The sequence below is a fragment of the Kickxella alabastrina genome (genome assembly GCF_025024165.1).
Source record: "Kickxella alabastrina strain RSA 675 chromosome Unknown BX661scaffold_20, whole genome shotgun sequence".
NCBI classification, from domain to species: domain Eukaryota; kingdom Fungi; phylum Kickxellomycota; class Kickxellomycetes; order Kickxellales; family Kickxellaceae; genus Kickxella; species Kickxella alabastrina.
Window position 1 is genome coordinate 329,163 of NW_026251491.1, and position 17,509 is coordinate 346,671.

The window sequence follows — 17,509 nt, forward strand, 5'->3', positions numbered from 1 at the left end:
GCCTAGATAGAATAATAAGAAAAAACAGTATTGATGCACAAAAAAACCTCCCAACCAATTCACCATGCATATTTGGGGGGGAATTATAAGAGTATTATTTTCTAAGCCAAAAATACCGCCATTTAGGAGATATCTAGGCTTCAGGAATGGAGTATATGTTGGCTTTTTTTACGCCACTCCATGACAAAAAGTGAATAAATAATAATAATGTATTTTGTTTGTGCCCACCACCCCCTTGCATTCATAGACACATATTTGTCTATACTGTAAGGGGCGTCCTCCATCTGATTGGTAATGTTTTTTTATTAATATCTATATTTCTAAATACCAAATTAAAAACAATTATTCCACCAATACCCCAAAAAAATTTAAACCCCCATATAAACCGTATTCTCGATATCTTCACTCCGCACATATACCAAATAATAAGGATTATCCGACCTCACCCCAGCAACCACGCCTAAAACCTCCTCCTCCTCAACCACACCCACCTGGGCATCATTAAACTTTAGCCACCTCACCATACCCCGTTGAGAATCCCTCAAATAGACCCAATAATGACCAAACTCCGGCGTCTCCCCGCTATGTATAAACACAGCATGCAGTGTATAGGCCATTTGGTCATCCGGCACATAATCGTAGATTTCCTCAAGCGCCCTTTGGCTCGCCAGAAGGTCCGCTGTCCACAAGCTTTGGGCGTGCAGGAGTGTTGTGGAGATGGTGTCGAGTTGCTGGCGGATAGTAAGCGCGCTCTGCACAATGTCTTCGGCGGGTAGAGGTAGATCAGCCAACAAACCACCTATGGCATCCTGCTGCTGCTGTTTTTGCTGTGTGGTAGCCCAGGTACTAACACCCTCAGCCATCCGGCGCATCGCCTCAACAGACTCCACCACTGACCGTGCCCCAGGCTCCTCCCCCACCACATTTAATCCGCCAAGCCTAGCCTCCATCACCCTCACGCGTTCCCTAAGCTCCCACCGTTTGGAAACCACCCCGCCACCCTCCTCCCGCCCAAAGCTCGCAAACGGTGTCAATGATAATCTAGGGCGCAGCCGTAAAGGTGTGTTATCCTTAAATGCCCGCATAGTCTCCATATCAAACTGCACCCTCTGTACCTGCATACAAAGCACCGGTGGTGCATCAGCAATGCGAGACACCCGGGTGATTTCCTCGTTGGATTGTGGATCAGGGATAGTGGTGGGTGCGAAAAGCGCTGCGAGGCAGTCGTTGATGTCTGCTGCGGGCGTTTGGGAAAGGGTTTTGGGTGGGATGTTGAGGTTGAGGGTGAGGAAAGTTTCACAAGTGGTTTCTGAGGGCTTGTCCTGCGTGGGCGCGCGCCTGGTGGTGGTGGTTTCGAGGTGGCCTGCCAGAAGCCTGTGGATCCACGAGGTCTCGGCATTGTTCTCATCCGCCTTATCGCCCCCGCCCCCGCCCTCGCCTTCAGCCTCGGCCTTGGTGTCCACTGGAGGCAGCGCATGGACAAGGAGCCCAACGCACTGCGCCATGCACTCATCAACGTCCTGCTGTTGCTGCTGACCAGCCACGCGACGTCCATCAGGCTCCGACTGTTGCTGCTGCATCAACAGCATATCGGCAAGCTCTCGAGCAGGCTTCACAGCCACGGACACCATCGCCAGCGGATGTCCACCCGCCACCTGACGCCCACTAACCGAATCTTCCCAAGCATCCACACGCCTCTGCTGCAGCTTCTCAAACAGCTCCTTTAGCATCTCAACAAGCCTGACGGCACGCCTAATTTCCTCCAACTTGAGCACACGACCGCCATCACGGCGGCCCACCAAAAGCTGTTCATTCCAGGTGGTTTTGTCTCCAAACCGCAGCACAGCGCTGCGAATCGGCGCCAGCGAGTAAAGGCACTGCAACATGCAGTTGAGATAACACGTGTTGCCAATATTGCTGAGGCCAACGGGCAGCTGCGCCCAAGTATCAATGGCCAATGGAGCCGGTGGACCAGATGGCAGCTCCATGACGGATTCCCGCGCAGCCACCGCGAAAGCGCGCAACTCGGCGTCACGCTTAGCGCTGGCAATAGCCATCAAGTGGTCAGCCAATATGCAGCGCGCCTCCATGGATACAGCCTCCGCCATGCGCACAGTAAATACGGAGCGCAAATCCGCCGCCGCAACGCGCTCCAAACAGGCATCCTTGTCGCCAAGTACCGCGCGACAAGCATCGCGAACCTGTTCCGGCGTGACCATCCCACGAGCACTCTCAGCGTTAACCAGGGTTTGGAGTTCCACCGGATATCGGCGCGCCAATGCAATGGCCGCCAGCGCGTCAAAGCGCCGCTGCGCCTGCGGTCCATCTAGCGGCTCCGCCGATGTGTCCTCCTCTGCCAGCCGCGCGTACGCCCAGACGAGCAACGCGTCAGAAGCATCGGCAGGCACCCCCAGGCAGGCAAACGCCCACTCTGGATTATCCCGCTCAGCCAAAGCCGGGGTCCCACCGCCTGCCTGCTGCCGATCATAGGTTGCAGCGCCGAGTGCTGCGGCAAGCGAGTCTGCGGCTGGCGTTAATGCGTACGTGGGGGAGCGCTCAGAGTCCGGAAGTCGCCGCTGGGTGCGGCCAGCCCAAATGCTGAGCTCATCGCAGGCGCGCTGCAGCCAAGCAGAATTATCGCTGTTGGCCACTGATGGTGGGCGGTACTCACCATCAACAAGGTCGAAGCCCAGAGCCGCCAGAATCAAGGTACATGGCGGGTCGAACCGCAGCGCCGCGCTGAGTTTCGCATTGGCAATCCTTATGGGTCTTGTTTCGCCGCGCACGGTGTTGCGCAGCAGCCGGTGCAGCATTGTCACGGTGTCGTTGAGATCCCGCGCGCCCTGCATAGGGTGGTGCCGGTGCGCGGCAGTCCGCGCCATTTCCAGATCCGCCACCATTCCTGGGCTCACCACCGGAAGTACCAGTCGCGCCTCGACGGTGAATGCGCACCTGCAGCATTTGGCCTCGGAAATCTCAACTGCTGCGCCTAGCGCGCTGTGCATGTGGTGGCCAATGTTGTCCAGGCAGCCGTTCTGCGGCGTGCATGCGGGCGATGTGGTGCGGAGCTGCAGCTGGCTGAGGCAGTCGCGGCAGTGCGCGTGCCAGAGCTGGCTCTGGCTCTGGTTCTGGGGCTGGGACTGGGTTTGGTGCATCCATATGTGCCGGTGGCCTGGGGCAAGTTGCCGCTGCAGGCTGGTCGGCACCCAGCTGCTGAGCTGTGTCTTGGCAAAGTACCCACCGAGCACCCCGTCGTTGTGGTTGTGGTTCATTAGTAAAAATGAAAGAGATTGAGTAGGATTGGATTGGATTGAGAATTGAAAGCGGAATGCGAAAAATGAAAGTGAAAAGTGAAAACCTGATATCGTATTTTGAGCACATTGGGGACACTCGCCTCGGTCAAAACGCAAAGAGCTAAAAAATGATACTGCGAATAGCATTAAACTCGTCATCAAAAATCCCTCTTTTTCTCCTCTTAATTTTTAATTTTTAATTTTTTTGTTCTTGTTTTTGTTTATATTCCAAATTCACATACTACTTTTACATCATGTCCTCCTCAGCCATCACCTCGGCAGCATCGACAGCCTCGGCCAAAAAGCAATTGCGCACACACTTGCGCTCCACTCTCTCACTAATCCCTCTGCACTCTCTCCAAGCGCAATCGCATCTCGTCACCCGCCACCTCCTCCAGCACCCCCTTTACCAGCGCTCCCAGCACATCAGCATCTACATCAGCACAGCCTCCAGCGAACTGCAGACCACTGAGCTCTTCCGCCATGCGCTTTCCACGGGAAAATCTGTCTACGTACCGCGATGCCACGGCCCGAAGCAAATGGACATGTGTCGGGTGCAGGATCTCGACGACCTGGCTGGATTGCAAGTGAACCGGTGGGGGATTCCAGAGCCTGGCATGGAAAGAGAGCCTGTGGACCCAAGCCTGTTGGATTTTGTCGTGGTGCCTGGCTTGGCGTTTGATCGCAGTGGCCGGAGGTGTGGCCATGGGAGAGGATACTACGACAGGTATTTGGAGAACCTGGACGCTGTGACGTGTGCTGTGGCACTGAGCGAGCAGATCGTAGACCAAGTGCCGGTGGACGCCTTTGACCGCACGCCCGACCTGATTATCGCACCCGAGGGCGTGATATACTCCTCTGGGAACAGAGTGGGAAGCAAAGGGTAAATTGAAAATAAACGATAAAATTGAAAATAAATAAACAAACGATAAATAGATAAAAATAAAAATTAATTAATTAATAAAACATAAATATATCATCTCTTCTCTGCTCACAGGCTACTCTGGGCTACTCCAGCTTTACTTCAGCCTCAGGCTTTGGTCTAAGACACCCAGCTGGCGGATATCCTCAGACTGCTTCAAGCTGACCGACCGCATACTCGGTCCGCCCACACTGCCAGGTCTCCACGGCGTTGTTCTCAAATACGGGTGGTGGGAGATTGTACTCCGATGCGTCGACGACGCATGCCGCACCTGGGCGCGACCGGCCGCCGACGCCAAAATCGACAGCGAATCAGCATGCGACCTCAGACCAGGCCTCTGCCCAGTAGCAGCAGAGGCAGCAGAGGGGGGTGATGGAGTAAAAGCCCTGTCAGCATCAAATCCCTGGTGCATAGCCTGCGTCGGCGTCGGCATCGGGCTCGGCAACAATGAGCTGTTCCGCGCGCCGCCATTGGATGATCCCATTCCAGCGTTGAATATGCCGAGGCCACCGCCCATGCACCGCGCCTCAACTGGCGACGAGTCCCGCCGGTGCATACTGGCTGAGATCGATGGCAGTCTGCGTGGGCCCTCGCGCATATCCCGCCGAATCCCCGCTAGGTTAATCGACTGACTGCTGCTGCCGCCCGCATACCCGCCGGCACTCAACGGACCCCCCACTACTGCCAGTCCCAGTGACGGGTTGACTGGCGACAGGAGCAGCGGCAGCTTCGGCCGCGAGCCAGCAGTGCTGTTGACCATAACCGCAGCCGAGGTCACGGAGCGCACATTGGCTGTCCGCCGAGCAGACAGCCCAGAAAGGCCCAGCGGCCCGCCCAACCCAAGATACTTTGCGCCTCCACGCCCGCTGCCGCTGCCACTCGCTGCGGGCATGGCTGTGCTGGGCATGGCTATGCTGGGCATGGGTGGCAGCGAGGGCGTCTCGTTGATGCTGCTGTGGTCGGCCATCCTGTGACTCCCGCTACTGACACTGCTACTGCGAGTACCCACAACTGTCTGCCCAAGCTCTCCCGCAGTATGCGGCTGCTGCAGTTGCTGCTGCTGATGGTGCTGATAATGGTGCTGCTGCTGCTGGTAGTGGACATCCATGCTGTTGCTGGATTTCTGCGCATGCGGGCCAATGGCCAGAAACGACAGGTTCGCTGTGGCCGCCGACCGCGTGCCTGAAGATGCTGGCGCCGACGACGAGGATGCCGACAGTCCAAGCGATGCCGCCTCATACATTGACATCTTCTGGCCATGCGGCTGATTATGCATCTGGGCGTGGTACGCGCGGCCATGGTACCCATGGGACACGATGCTCTGGCCGCTAAAGCTATTGCTGCTAGGCCGAGTGCCCACACTCCCGCCAGAGCTCGACGGCGCGCTCATCGGATGCGCCGGCAGAGTGCGACTCGCGTTTGTCTCCGGTGCCGGTCTTGACGCCCGATTCTGATTCCCATGGTGCTGCCGATAATGATTTATCTGCTGCTCTCCCCCAGCTGCTGTTGCTGCTGCTGCGTTGCTAAATAGGCTAGGCGGCACATCCGTGTCCATAACTAGAGACTGCACCCGTGCCCGGTGCAGCCCAACCGACAACGCATCCATTGCGGCTGCTGCTGCTGCTGCTTTGGCTGCGCTCTCGGCAGATTTCGCCGCAAAATGCGATATCCGCGCAGATGGGGAAGGCGAAGACAACCGGCGGCTGTAGTACTGCTGTTGGGTGTAATTATGAGTGGCCGAGGCTGAAATCGCCGAAGACGAGGAGACCGGTGGCGACTGCATACCGACTCGATGCTGCTGCTGTTGCACGTCATTATCGATATCCATACTGTCGTTGGCCTTCAGCTGCCGGGCAGCGCCGCGGGACTTCCGGTCCGCCACGCTGCTGCTCCCACTGCCGCTATCGTCGCTGCGATTGCCACTCATCATCGCGTCCTCGTACGCATGCATGCCGCCGGAATCCGCCGTCTGGGCTACAGTCGCCGGGCCCGGGTAATCGGGCTCATTGGAGCCGCCGGCGTTCATCGAATGGCTGGCACCGTACATGGACTCGGGCGACATGTCCGGGTAGAGATTCGGGGGCACAACAAGCCTGGGGAAATTCGGATCCGACGTCGGCGTCATCAGTCTTCGATGCGCATGGTCCTCCTTGGAGTAATACGCAATAATATGCAGTTTCTTCCCATCCGTCGTCCGGATAGACAACGCCTTTTTCAGCATGCCGTTTTCCTTCGGAAACCCATACTGCACCTGGGTGGACCCGGCCTTGGTCGGCCCGCCAATGAAATGCCCGTAGCGCGCAATACCCATTGGCATAGGCTGCCCGACCATCCCCTGTATGTTCAGCGGCATGTTGAACCCGTGCATGTGGTGATAGGACGGGTGCCGCTGGGCGCGTCGCCGACCCTCCCACTCATGGTATGTTAGGAAACACCCCTGGACGCGCGACGGTGACCAGCTGCGCCCGTCCGTCCACCGCTTCATCCCGCTCTCGGTCTCTTCCCAAACAAACACCGACCCGGATCGGATTGCTGCGCGTTCGTCATCGCTGAGTCGCCGTGGTACCCGCTGCTTGTATCCCAGTCGACACGCCTCGAATAGCGCCAATGCATCCTCTGACGTACTGACGAACCCATAGTATGTCTCCATTCGTGTGTTCCCCATCGTGTACATGGAGACCCCCTGTTGTGTTTTTTTTGGTTTGCTGGACTTGTTGCGCTAAAAAGACGGAAAATTAAAAATATAGAGGCCGCGGATGAATACTATCCCCCTGAATAAATACACAAAATCCCGGTGTCTATAGTAGTAATCGAATAAAAAGTAAAAGTAAACAAATACAAGAGATAAAAGAGAAAAGGATATTAGAAGAAAAACAATACAGCGGAACAAGAAAAATAAAAAGCAACAAATAAATAAATAAAAAAGTGAGGCTGAAATAACAAATAAAAAGGGAAAGAGGGAAGAAAGGAAAAAAAGAACAGAACAGAACAGAGCCCCAAGACGTGCTCGGCCACAATGCGTTTTTAAAAAATAAAAAAGGATTGCCAATGTTGGACGCACTATAGTCGTGGTGTCAATGATGCATGCAAATATGGGCAAAATGTATATAGATATAGAGAAATTATAGTGCACTACTATAACAACAAAAGAGAGACGTCAAAAGAGTGGGAGAGTGAAAAAATGAAAAGCGTGCACACAAAAATAAAATTATGAAAAACAATTTATATTTATATTTATATATAATGAGACAACGAGGATGATGAGGAAGAAGAAGCAAGGTGAGGAAAACAGATACTATCAATAAATAAAAGAGTGGAACAGAAAGAAAGAGAAAGGCAGAAGCGCATTTATTGAAGTAGGGACGTGCGCATGTGCCTTTTTGTACGAATTACGTTGGTTTTGTCTGCACAAATAAAAATAAAGGCATATGTTTTTCTTTAACAAATCTTGTAAGCAACAAAAAAATTACATTCACAGGTAGTAGCAGACACGGAGAGGGACAAAACAAAGAGGGATTGTGTTGCGCTTAGGGAGAGGGGAGGGGAGGGATAGAGAGACTCGGAGAGGGGAAATATAAAAAAATCAAAGCAAAATATTTTATCGATTTTGAAAAGCTAATCGAAACTGCTGTCTCTTTTCTTTCTCTCTCTGTCTATCCCTCTATCCCTCTATTGTCCACAAAGCACATTGAATATGTAAATATAAATACAAATTTAGGGAGATGTGCATGTAGGCAGCCAGTCAATTAACCAAACAAATAACATTTGTTGTGTTGATATCGTGACACGCACGCGCAAAAAAGCGAATAAATTAATGATGCGTGGAAAATTTCGGGGAATAAATTTTTAAAGAAAAAGGCTGCGGAATTTGTTTTTTTGCATGTAGAAAATTAAAACAGGTTGGCAATTTTTCGGAAGGAATAAATAGATTGTTGATTAAATGTCAAAGCTAACGTTAATGTCAAAGTTGTTCACAGCAGATATTGAGAGACACAGACTTGATAAAAAATTTTGCAGCTTCTTTTTGAGTCAGGAATATTAAAGAAGGGAGGGGCTGGAGGACAACAAAAAAAGACAATTGATTGTTTATTGACGTACTGCCTGTTCAACCAACCAAATAAATTATATTAAAATATACATGTAAACAATGAGTTGGCAAGGATATAGTTGCGCGCATAATATAATATTATTTTTTGACATTCAGAGATGTGTTTTTTTGGAAAAGTGACTTTAGTGCTCACTGCTTAAACAAAACAAAAAAGCAAATTCGGAAACGATGTATTTTGAGCAGTAATAAATGACTGCAGTAACAGTACTTAACGGAAAAAAGAGGGAAAGATAATAATGCGCAAATATCGACATGGACAACTAACTATAAAGCGTGTGGTCGGCAACAAATTCGTGTACAATTAACGACTGTTCATTTGGGAAAGAAAATAGGGATGGGGGAGGAGGGGAGGAGAAAATGAGGAGAAGGCTGGTTAAACAGAATTTGTGGCTTTTATGTTTGAAACAAGATAAGTGCAGTAGATGTTATTAAATACTGCGTAGCAGCAAATTAAATTCAAACAAACAAAAAATACGAGATACAAAAATTCTTGAACAAGGAAAACAAACAAAAGAGCCTCAGGAAAGTTTAAACCTTCAAGGATATAGATTTAAAATCGCACGCTATCATAAGCGCACGAGTAAGGAAAACAAGTAGGAAAAAGGCAATTACAGTATCAACCAGTGCAAAGTAAACAAGAAAACTTTAGGAAGATGCCTGACTAAATTGGCAGATTAAACAAATACTTGCCTTTTTGAGTCTGAGTCTGAATCAGGAAAATAAAGCGAATAGATAGTAGTTTGTGAAGCGTGTATTGTTGTGGTTCTCGATATATAAAACCGTCCGTTAAACGCAGTCGTAGTCGTTGTCGTAGTCGCCGTTTCTGTTGTTGTATCGTGTGCTGCTGCCGCTGTGCTATCGGTGCTTTGGTTTGTACGATACCAGATTTCCCAACAATTGTTCCCTTGCAGGATATAAGAAATAAAGTGAAAGAGGGAAGAAACAAAAAATAGAATAATAAAAATAAAAATGACGAGCTATGGCTTGTGTGTAGAAAAATAAAAAAGAAGTGTTGTTTTGTTGTTCTTTTTCAGCTATTTCGAAAAGTGAACAATGTGTAAGATAACAAAAATGATAGAACAAGGAAAATGGTAAAATGGGTTATTGTTGTGCTAAAGTATAATGCCAACGTCAATGCGCGCGTTATTGCTGATGTTGGCTGTCGTATTTTTGTAAAATAAGTACCGCTGTGCAAATAAATAAATAAATAAAGAGATGGGAAATATAAGAATAAGCTTAAAATAATAAACTAAAAAATATTAAAGTATAAGAATAAAGAAAAATATGAACAATTAAAATAAAAGTCAATTGTACCTAATAAAAAACTCGGACGCAAGAATGAAAATAGTTGGAAGGTGGGTAGGCACAAGCATGGGATATCCGCCATGTGCGCCAGCAAATAAAGAAATGTGACAACGAAAAAGAAAGAAAAACGCTCCCTCTTTTAAAATTCAACAGCTTATGCTCTGCCTTTTATCTAGCAATAAATGACGGATGGTTGTCCCCGTGCTCTGGTGTTTTTTTTTGGTAAAACAAACCAAAACTCAAGTGACAGTGAAAAGAAGAAAATAATAGAAAAATATGGAAGAATCAAAAGGATAAAATGAGCACGGAACTAATAGTGGTAGCCTTTTTGGATTTGTGTTTAGTATTTCACTCTGTAAAGCGTTTGCTCCGAAATAGCAGAGTTATTGGCGTGTAACTGCAAGTATGCTTGCTATGAATGAGGGTGGTTATAGATAGACGAATAGGAAAAATGGGAAGGGCAGCGAGAGAGAAAAAAGAGGAATTGGGTGTAGCGTGACCAAAAATGCCGTATGGATGGTATAATAAATGTCAGAAGAGGAAAACTATTGTAAAGTGGCAAAAGAATAACTATTTGGCGTGAATGTGTATCAATAGACTCTAAGCAGCAAAATAAATAAATAAGTAGAGGTTATTATCAATGGCTGCATAAACCAATGTGACTAAATTAATAGAATGGATTTATAAAGGACGCGCAGTCGAGTTGTGATGGTGGTGGTGTTAAAGTGTATCAATAAAGATAAATGGGAAGTGCAAGAAATGCGAGAGAGAGAGAAAACAGTGTATAAAACCTGTCAGTTGCACAATGGGGTGTGAGTGTGGTCAAGTGACGATGTAAATATAATAAAAATTGAATGAACTAAGCAGAGTAAATAAGTATTAGTGTATTACGTTGGTGAAATTTATGTTCAGCCACTATAAAGTGAATAAAGGAAAAGAAAACGATAACTTCAATTCGTGAAATTAGTAGAATAATAAAGCAGAAAATGGGTTTTCTTAAAAAGAAAGGGGAAAGACCAAAAAGATAAATAAAAAATTATATGAAGCTGGAAGCACACAAAAAAGAGGACCCTGGTAGAGCACATAAAGGACGAATAGGCAAGGGGAAAATAAACAACCGGTGCTGATGAGACTTACTTTTGAAGGCCGAAATATAAAGGAAAGTGCAGAAGATTTGCAAGCAAAAAGATCCAAAGAATTCTGGACAAATAAAGTATAGAGGGCTACTATTGCGTGTGCTCTGCACACTTTATTCCTAGTAGGAAAACTATTTTTTTTGCGTATTGCCTTGTTTGAGAAGCAAGTTTTTTCTTAAAGGGGAGACGAGCGGCGGAATGAAATCGACCAAAAAAGGAGGCGATGCGAGAAAGAGAGTGAGAAAGAGGGGGTTGTGCTCATGCTCAAGAAAAAGAGACTAATTTTAGGCAGAGATTACCGTTTCAAATAAGAAGAAAATTTCCCAACAAAGCTGTCCTGTTCCCTCTATCTCTCATTCTCATTCTCATTCTCAATTTATTTTGTTTTTAGATTTGTTATTTGTCCACATGGATTTTTCATTAAACGCGTAAAAATTAATAACAGCCAAATTAAAATCAATGTTTTGCTTTATTTTGCTTTATTTTGCTTTATTTTTGTTTTGGCAACGGGTAATTTAACGAAAAAACAACCCAAGCTTTTCTATTTTTATTTTTATTTTCCACTAACTGCTTCGTCAAGTATAAGAACCACGTCTTTTTGCTTTGCAAAATCATCAAGCAGGAAAAGGCACCAGGGCAATCCTTTTATTTCCCCGCTCTTATGTCTCTTTTGGATTGCCGTTGTGTTTTTTTTGCATGTTTGGGCAAGCTTTCCTGGCATTCAGCCCGTTCCTGTTACCCGAGATACCACCCCTCCTTATGTTACCACATTTTCTTGATACATTTTTAATTTTGATTATTTATTTATTCACTTATTCACCTATTCACCTATTCACCTATTCGCCTATTCGCCTATTCGCCTATTCACCCATTCACCTATTCGCTTATTTACTTGTTCATTTATTTTGCTTGTCTAATGTGCTGCGCTGCTGTAAAGATCGTGCCAGAACTTTATAATGTAATTAATTGTACTTGGTAATCTGCATTTGTAATTAACGTGTATTGATGCTGTCAAGGACTAAAAAAGTGATGTAAATAGTATTTTCGCTTGTTTGCTTGCTGTGGATGTGAGCGCGAGCACGAGAAATGAACCTTCCGATTTTGGGTTTCTTTGTGTGGCGACAAGCTGCAACATGCGAATTGGGCAAAAAAGGGATATTTTTTATCTTGCTTGCATCTGTAAAATCTTGTTTACATTTGGTGTAGTTGCTATTGCATGCATGATATTCACATATATTTTTTTGCAAACCTTTTGAAATGTGGGCTGATTTTTGCTTCTCCGAACTGTGCTATTTCAACTCCTCGTTTATTTTTGTGTTTGCAGTGATTTTTTCTTCGAAATAATATTTTTAGGAGACCACCGATGAGATTATTGTGTGTGCTGTGTTTCATGTTTCATGTTTCATGTGGCTTTTTTGGCAACTGAATCGATCAGTTTTTGGGTCATGTCTGCGTTGCAGAAATAGGCTGCCCAATTGACTATATTCGGGTGAATCTTGTTTCGGGTATTGTGCTCGGGAAATGCTTGCAAAGCGAGCGGAGAGTGCAATGATCTGTGTTTCTGGGTTTAATTTTAGAATTTCTCGAGTCACACTCGTGTTGAATAAAAAAAACCCCAGTCCTTCTTGGAAACGCAAAATGAGGGAACCGAGCTGCTCATAGCAACAGCAACAAAATAAAACTTGTTTATGAAAAAGGGCCAAACACTCATCATTTATTAATTGGATTTGAATTAATTTATTTTAAATATTAATTGGATTTAATAGATGCATACGTTAAAGCTTGGCAACCAGTCGCAGTTTCTGGTCTGCGCCGGCAGCAGATTTGCCGCGCGGTGCATATCTGACCCAACGGCTAGCCGGCTGGTACACATACGACTCGTCGATCTCCTCAATACACGTGGTGCCGGCCAACGTCATTGTGAGCTCAAGCTCCTTCTGCAAAAGCTCCAGCGCGTAGTGCACGCCCTTTTCTCCCTGGTATGCCAGCCCCCACAGGACCGGTCTAGCAACAAATACTGCGCGGGCGCCCAGCGCCAGGGCCTTGAAAATGTCCGATCCACGGCGGATTCCGCCATCCATATACACCTCGATGGCGTCTCCTGCTGCATCGACGACCTGTGGCAGAGCATCAATTGTGGATAGTGCGCCGTCGAGCTGGCGTCCGCCGTGGTTAGAGACAATGACGGCTGCGCAGCCGTGCGCGATGGCCAGCTTGGTGTCCTCGGCGGTCAAGATTCCCTTGACAATGATGGGCAGCTTGGTGATGGACTTGAGCCAGGAAATACCGTTCTCCCACGACAGCGACTGGTCGCCGTTGGCGCCAAACGTGGCGCCAAACGTTTCGGACGCGCTTTTGGCATGATCGGCCACATACCCGTTGGCGCCGTTGACCACTTCGGGATCCATAAAGTTTTCCAGATGGAGGTGTGGCGGCGGCTTGAACTTATTTCGCGCATCGACCAGCCGCAGGCCCAACACGGGCGCGTCGACAGTGAGAACAATGGCGGAGAATCCAGCCTTTTCCGCCCTTTTAACGATCTTCTCAGAAACCGAGCGGTCCTGGTAAACATACAGCTGCATCCAGTACTGCGTGTCCCCACTACCCTCTGCAATGACCTTTTCCAGAGAGGTCGTCGAGTACGTCGATAGGATCATTATGCTACCATGCCGCGAGGCTGCGCGAGATGTCGCTGCCTCGCCTTCGGGGTGCGCAAGCTTGTGCATGGCGCAGGGGGCGATGCCCAGGGGTGTGCGCACAGTCCTGCCCAGTACTGTTGTCGCGGTGTTGATCTGGGAGACGTCGCGGAGCATGCGCGGGTGCAGACGATAGTTGTCGAATGCGTTCATGTTGTCGAATTTGGTCTGCTCGTCGTGGGCGCCAGAGTCGTAATAGCCCCAGGCACCGCTGGGCATGGCGCTCTTGGCAATAGGTTCCAGGTCCTTGATGCATACGGGGTTGTTGGTGTGGCCCATGGTTCTTGAATTAATAAGTGGTAATGATAAAATTGTACTGCTGATGAGGGATGAATCGATGTTGTTTATGATACTAGAAGGAAGATAATATAAGAGAAGAGAAATTTGGGCTTTTACACTCGATTTTATACCAAGAGGACGGCTAGCAAAAAAAAAGAACAATTATAAGGCCAACCCGTGTGAATGTTTAAAGCCCTTCCTTTCTTGGACACGAGCGCGTGGACTATTCATTATCTTGGCTGCTCATTGAAAGTATCACAAGCCTTACGGTTTATCATGTAATCAGCCAACGAATGAAAAGAGGAAGAAAATCCTCGGGAAAAAGTTTACGCCAGAAATCGCCTGACTGCAGAATCTTCATAAGATTTACAAATCGTACCCGCGCTACAGCCAAAATAAAAGTCAGCGAAAAAAAACAATGAAAATGTAAATTGACCACTAAGCAACGTGACCACAAGGATTGGGTGATTTTGTTTCTAGCAAATAAAAAAGTGCCGTTATTTTTAATGCATTGCATTATGCTTGAACTCTGCTTTTTATTAGCCCAGGGGCAAACAACACTAAACAAACAAATAAAGGAGTGGGAATGCTGTAATAATAATAGCTTTGGAAAACAGAGTTCAAGTCCAAAATGAGCAAATCAACCAAATGGCTTTTAAAAATGACTAAACAATGAGCAAACATAACCCGTTCCCCCTTGCATTAGAAAAAGTGGCGTGCCCCATTAATTAATTATTTGCATTGTATTTTTAAAAAAGTTATTGGTATTCATAGTTTTAAAAATAACCAAATTTGCAAATTAATGATGTACTGCCTTATATTTTTCTACTCATACAATGTCCGAATGCAATAATTGCGCATGCAGCACCATAGTAACCCAAATATATATATATTTGAGTAACTGGATAATACGCCAGTGCTAAAATAAACCCTTTATTTCATCTCTTTTTTTTGCAGGGGGGGGCACAACTAAGAACAGTTACTCCGCATAAGACACACAGCCCGAACAGTATACATGACAAACACGCAATACTCAATTTATTAAAATAGAAACATATATATTCTTTGATAAACGTACTACCGCGTTTTAACAAACATCCACAAACCCAATTTTTATATTTTTGTCCTTTTTACATTTTTTTACCATTATTTATTTCTACAATTACCTGTTAAAGAAAGCCGATTAACTGCTCAGCTAATGAAATCCCTGCTTTTCACTCTCGCCATTCCCATGACCATGGGAGCGTTCACCTCGGTTGCACCCGCCGCCTCCAGCGCCGAAATCTACAACCTAGGCATTCTCGATGCCCTTGACCGTATCGCTGCCCCCCAAGCATCCGCCAGTGTGCAGTGCCAGGGCGATTGCCAAAACGAAAACCTTGGCACCCCAAATGCCAGCCACGACCTGACCCGAGGACTTGTCCGTGCCATCTACAATGAGTTCATGGAGCCCCTGACTGCAGAGACCCCTGCGTCGGATAACCACCTTGTCATTAAAAACACACCGGTCCTTGATAATCTTTTTAATTTCATTAATGACAAGGCAGGGTCGGAGGTAAAGCGCGTGGATAGATGGGCTTCCAAATTGCAGGCTGCTACTAGTGTTGTGGCGGCGGATTCCGACGCTTCGGCTACACCAGGGTTTGACTTTAATTCGTGGGCTGATAGAGTGGATAATGCCGCGCATAGACTGGTTAACAATGTGAATGGCGTGGTTATGGGGTTCCTGGATGAGAACGAGGCTGATGCTGTTGTTGCCACGGCTAACCCGGATAACGCAGCACCGACAGCATCCCCTGCTCGTTTCCTCTGGTTCTAAATTATAAACAATTTATTTCTTTACAATATACTTTTTATTTTTTTTATGAAATTACATTATGATACACAAAAAAGCAAATACAAATACAAAACCATTTTTTTAGCTAATCGAATAACTTTCAAGACTATATGCGCTGGAGGCATTGCTCGACGTCGCTCCATGGATTCCCCCTATACTTCATCTTGGTCTTTTCCGCCACGCTCACGCCTGAATCCAAAGACATAGTATGGCTTCTGCAGCGGACACATCGACGCCACTCAGGAGCTCTGAAATTGGCGGCAGCTTGACATTCCCTCATCAATGCTCTCTCGGACTGCACTTTGAAATTTCTATCCATATTGACCACCGTGTTGCGTCTCGAAGATGGTATTGATTGACCCATATTGGGCACAGGTTGCTGTTATCCAGGGCGTAGGGCAAACTGAGGCGGCGGAAACTCTGTGGGGGCGCGGGGGCGGCAGTGGTAGCTGGTGTGGCTGCAATCGGGATGAAGGCATATGGGATGATGGTGTTGATTGGCTCAGGTTGTGGAGTCGCTGTGACCGGAGCTTGTCCCGGCAGTCGGATGTGGTCAGACATTGGAAACATAGGGCGAGTGCGGTGATGATGCTGGGTGGGGCGGCATTGGTCGAACAGAAGTACTCATGGGGTGGCAACAGCGGCGGCAGCAGGTGGGTGCGCTATGGCTGGGTGTATCGTGTTCTGCAGCTCATAATATCTGACTGGCATTGGATGGACGGCTGAGATCTGGTAGTTTGCCATTTGCGCCTGCTGGCTCTCAATGTAGGTGGACTGGAATGTCTGCTGTAAACTAGGGCACTCGTGGATAGACGCCGAATCGTTGAAATCATCGATACTATGGACGCTCGCCGCGTGCTGACGGTCTGCGTGCGCGGACGGGTGCATGGACCATTTCGGGCGGAATGTCCGGGTACCGATCGTGGGCGACGGTTATGCCAGAAAAATGGGGTTATTCGAGGGAGACAGCAGCTTGCCATTGTCCACGTCTGTGTCGCGATAGTAGCTCACCAGATGCAATTTGGTATTGCTGCTCGTAAAGATGGAGAGCGATTTTTTGGTCAGTCCGTTTTCAAGTGGCACATCGGGCGTTGGGCTTGATTTGGGCTGGAGCTCGGTATAAATCAAAAACACCCGTTGACGCGGGATGGTGACCATCTCTTGCCGTCCGTCCAGCGCTTGATGTGGGATTCAGTCTCGTCCCAGATGAATATCCAGCCGGATCTGATGTGCTTGCGCTCGCTCTCGGCCAGACGCCTATTTCGACACTTGAGAATGCCCAGGCGACAGGCCTCGAATATAAGCAGGGCGTCTTCAGAAGTGTCAACAAAGCCCGTATAAGTGGGACAAGCATTGTGGAGGATTCTAATGTGAACAATACTGCAATTGAAAAACTTGTGGATAAATAAATAATAATAATTAATAACTGTGAATCTTTGGGTGGAAAAAATAAGGGTTGTTCAGGTATTTTTAAAGGGAATTTTCCATTTTGGCTTTGGGATTTTTTATGGAATTCTGGATGGGCCAAGCTGTTTTATATTTGGAGCAGCACGCAGCGGCTAAACTCCAACAAAAAACACAAACACGGTGAAAACAGCGTTCATTCATCCCTTGTTTGTTTTGTTTTGTTTTTTGTTTTGTTTTGTTTGCAAGTGGGCGCTTTCTGTGTATGAGAGAGGGCATGTGTGTGACTGTTGAAGAGCCAGCAGCATCAGAACACTCAAGACCAATTTTATTCATTTTCGATATCGAAGGAAATAAATTAGGATGCGGTGCTAATGAAATTGTGTAGATCCCGCAAACCGTAAGAACAAACCCGGCCATTGGATATCTTTCGAGAGTCATAGTAATAAACATCGAGACAAGGCATTATTAGATGCTTACCTGGGGGCTTGCAAGTCCTGTTTTAAAAAATCGACAGGGGATAATTAAA

General features: G+C 47.4%; 6 protein-coding genes across 6 annotated transcripts; 2 read left to right on the forward strand and 4 right to left on the reverse strand.

Moving 5' to 3' along the window:
• Positions 1–3,469: 3,469 nt before the first annotated feature.
• On the forward strand, positions 3,470–4,269 carry BX661DRAFT_186132 (5,10-methenyltetrahydrofolate synthetase-like protein). The gene has a single exon (XM_051536957.1). It carries the CDS (start codon positions 3,548–3,550, stop codon positions 4,178–4,180), a length of 633 nt encoding a protein of 210 aa, XP_051389954.1. The 5' UTR covers positions 3,470–3,547; the 3' UTR covers positions 4,181–4,269.
• A 1,999-nt stretch (positions 4,270–6,268) lies between these two features.
• Positions 6,269–6,865, reverse strand: BX661DRAFT_128764 (Gti1/Pac2 family-domain-containing protein; the record flags this gene model as incomplete). The annotated part of the gene is made up of 3 exons (XM_051532516.1): positions 6,269–6,445; positions 6,523–6,550; positions 6,597–6,865. Coding segments are annotated over 3 exons (474 nt in total), but the record flags the coding sequence as incomplete, so codon positions are not given.
• A 5,596-nt stretch (positions 6,866–12,461) lies between these two features.
• On the reverse strand, positions 12,462–13,907 carry BX661DRAFT_186136 (hydroxyacid oxidase 1-like protein). The gene has a single exon (XM_051536958.1). The coding sequence runs from the start codon at positions 13,737–13,739 to the stop codon at positions 12,540–12,542; it is 1,200 nt and encodes a 399-aa protein (XP_051389956.1). The 5' UTR covers positions 13,740–13,907; the 3' UTR covers positions 12,462–12,539.
• Positions 13,908–14,799: 892 nt separating this feature from the next.
• BX661DRAFT_53896 (uncharacterized protein) lies at positions 14,800–15,739 on the forward strand. Its single transcript, XM_051539249.1, has one exon. It carries the CDS (start codon positions 14,938–14,940, stop codon positions 15,556–15,558), a length of 621 nt encoding a protein of 206 aa, XP_051389957.1. The 5' UTR covers positions 14,800–14,937; the 3' UTR covers positions 15,559–15,739.
• A 961-nt stretch (positions 15,740–16,700) lies between these two features.
• Positions 16,701–16,922, reverse strand: BX661DRAFT_145283 (gluconate transport inducer 1/Pac2; the record flags this gene model as incomplete). Its single annotated transcript, XM_051533105.1, has 1 exon — positions 16,701–16,922. A coding segment is annotated over one exon (222 nt), but the record flags the coding sequence as incomplete, so codon positions are not given.
• Positions 16,923–17,149: 227 nt separating this feature from the next.
• BX661DRAFT_186139 (uncharacterized protein) lies at positions 17,150–17,500 on the reverse strand (the record flags this gene model as incomplete). The annotated part of the gene is made up of 1 exon (XM_051536959.1): positions 17,150–17,500. A coding segment is annotated over exon 1 (220 nt), but the record flags the coding sequence as incomplete, so codon positions are not given.
• Positions 17,501–17,509: the final 9 nt, after the last annotated feature.

Coding starts and splice junctions, on each gene's coding strand:
- BX661DRAFT_186132 (XM_051536957.1), top strand. CDS start 3,548: ATGTCCTCCTCAGCCATCACCTCGGCAGCATCGACAGCCTCGGCCAAA.
- BX661DRAFT_186136 (XM_051536958.1), bottom strand. CDS start 13,739: ATGGGCCACACCAACAACCCCGTATGCATCAAGGACCTGGAACCTATT.
- BX661DRAFT_53896 (XM_051539249.1), top strand. CDS start 14,938: ATGAAATCCCTGCTTTTCACTCTCGCCATTCCCATGACCATGGGAGCG.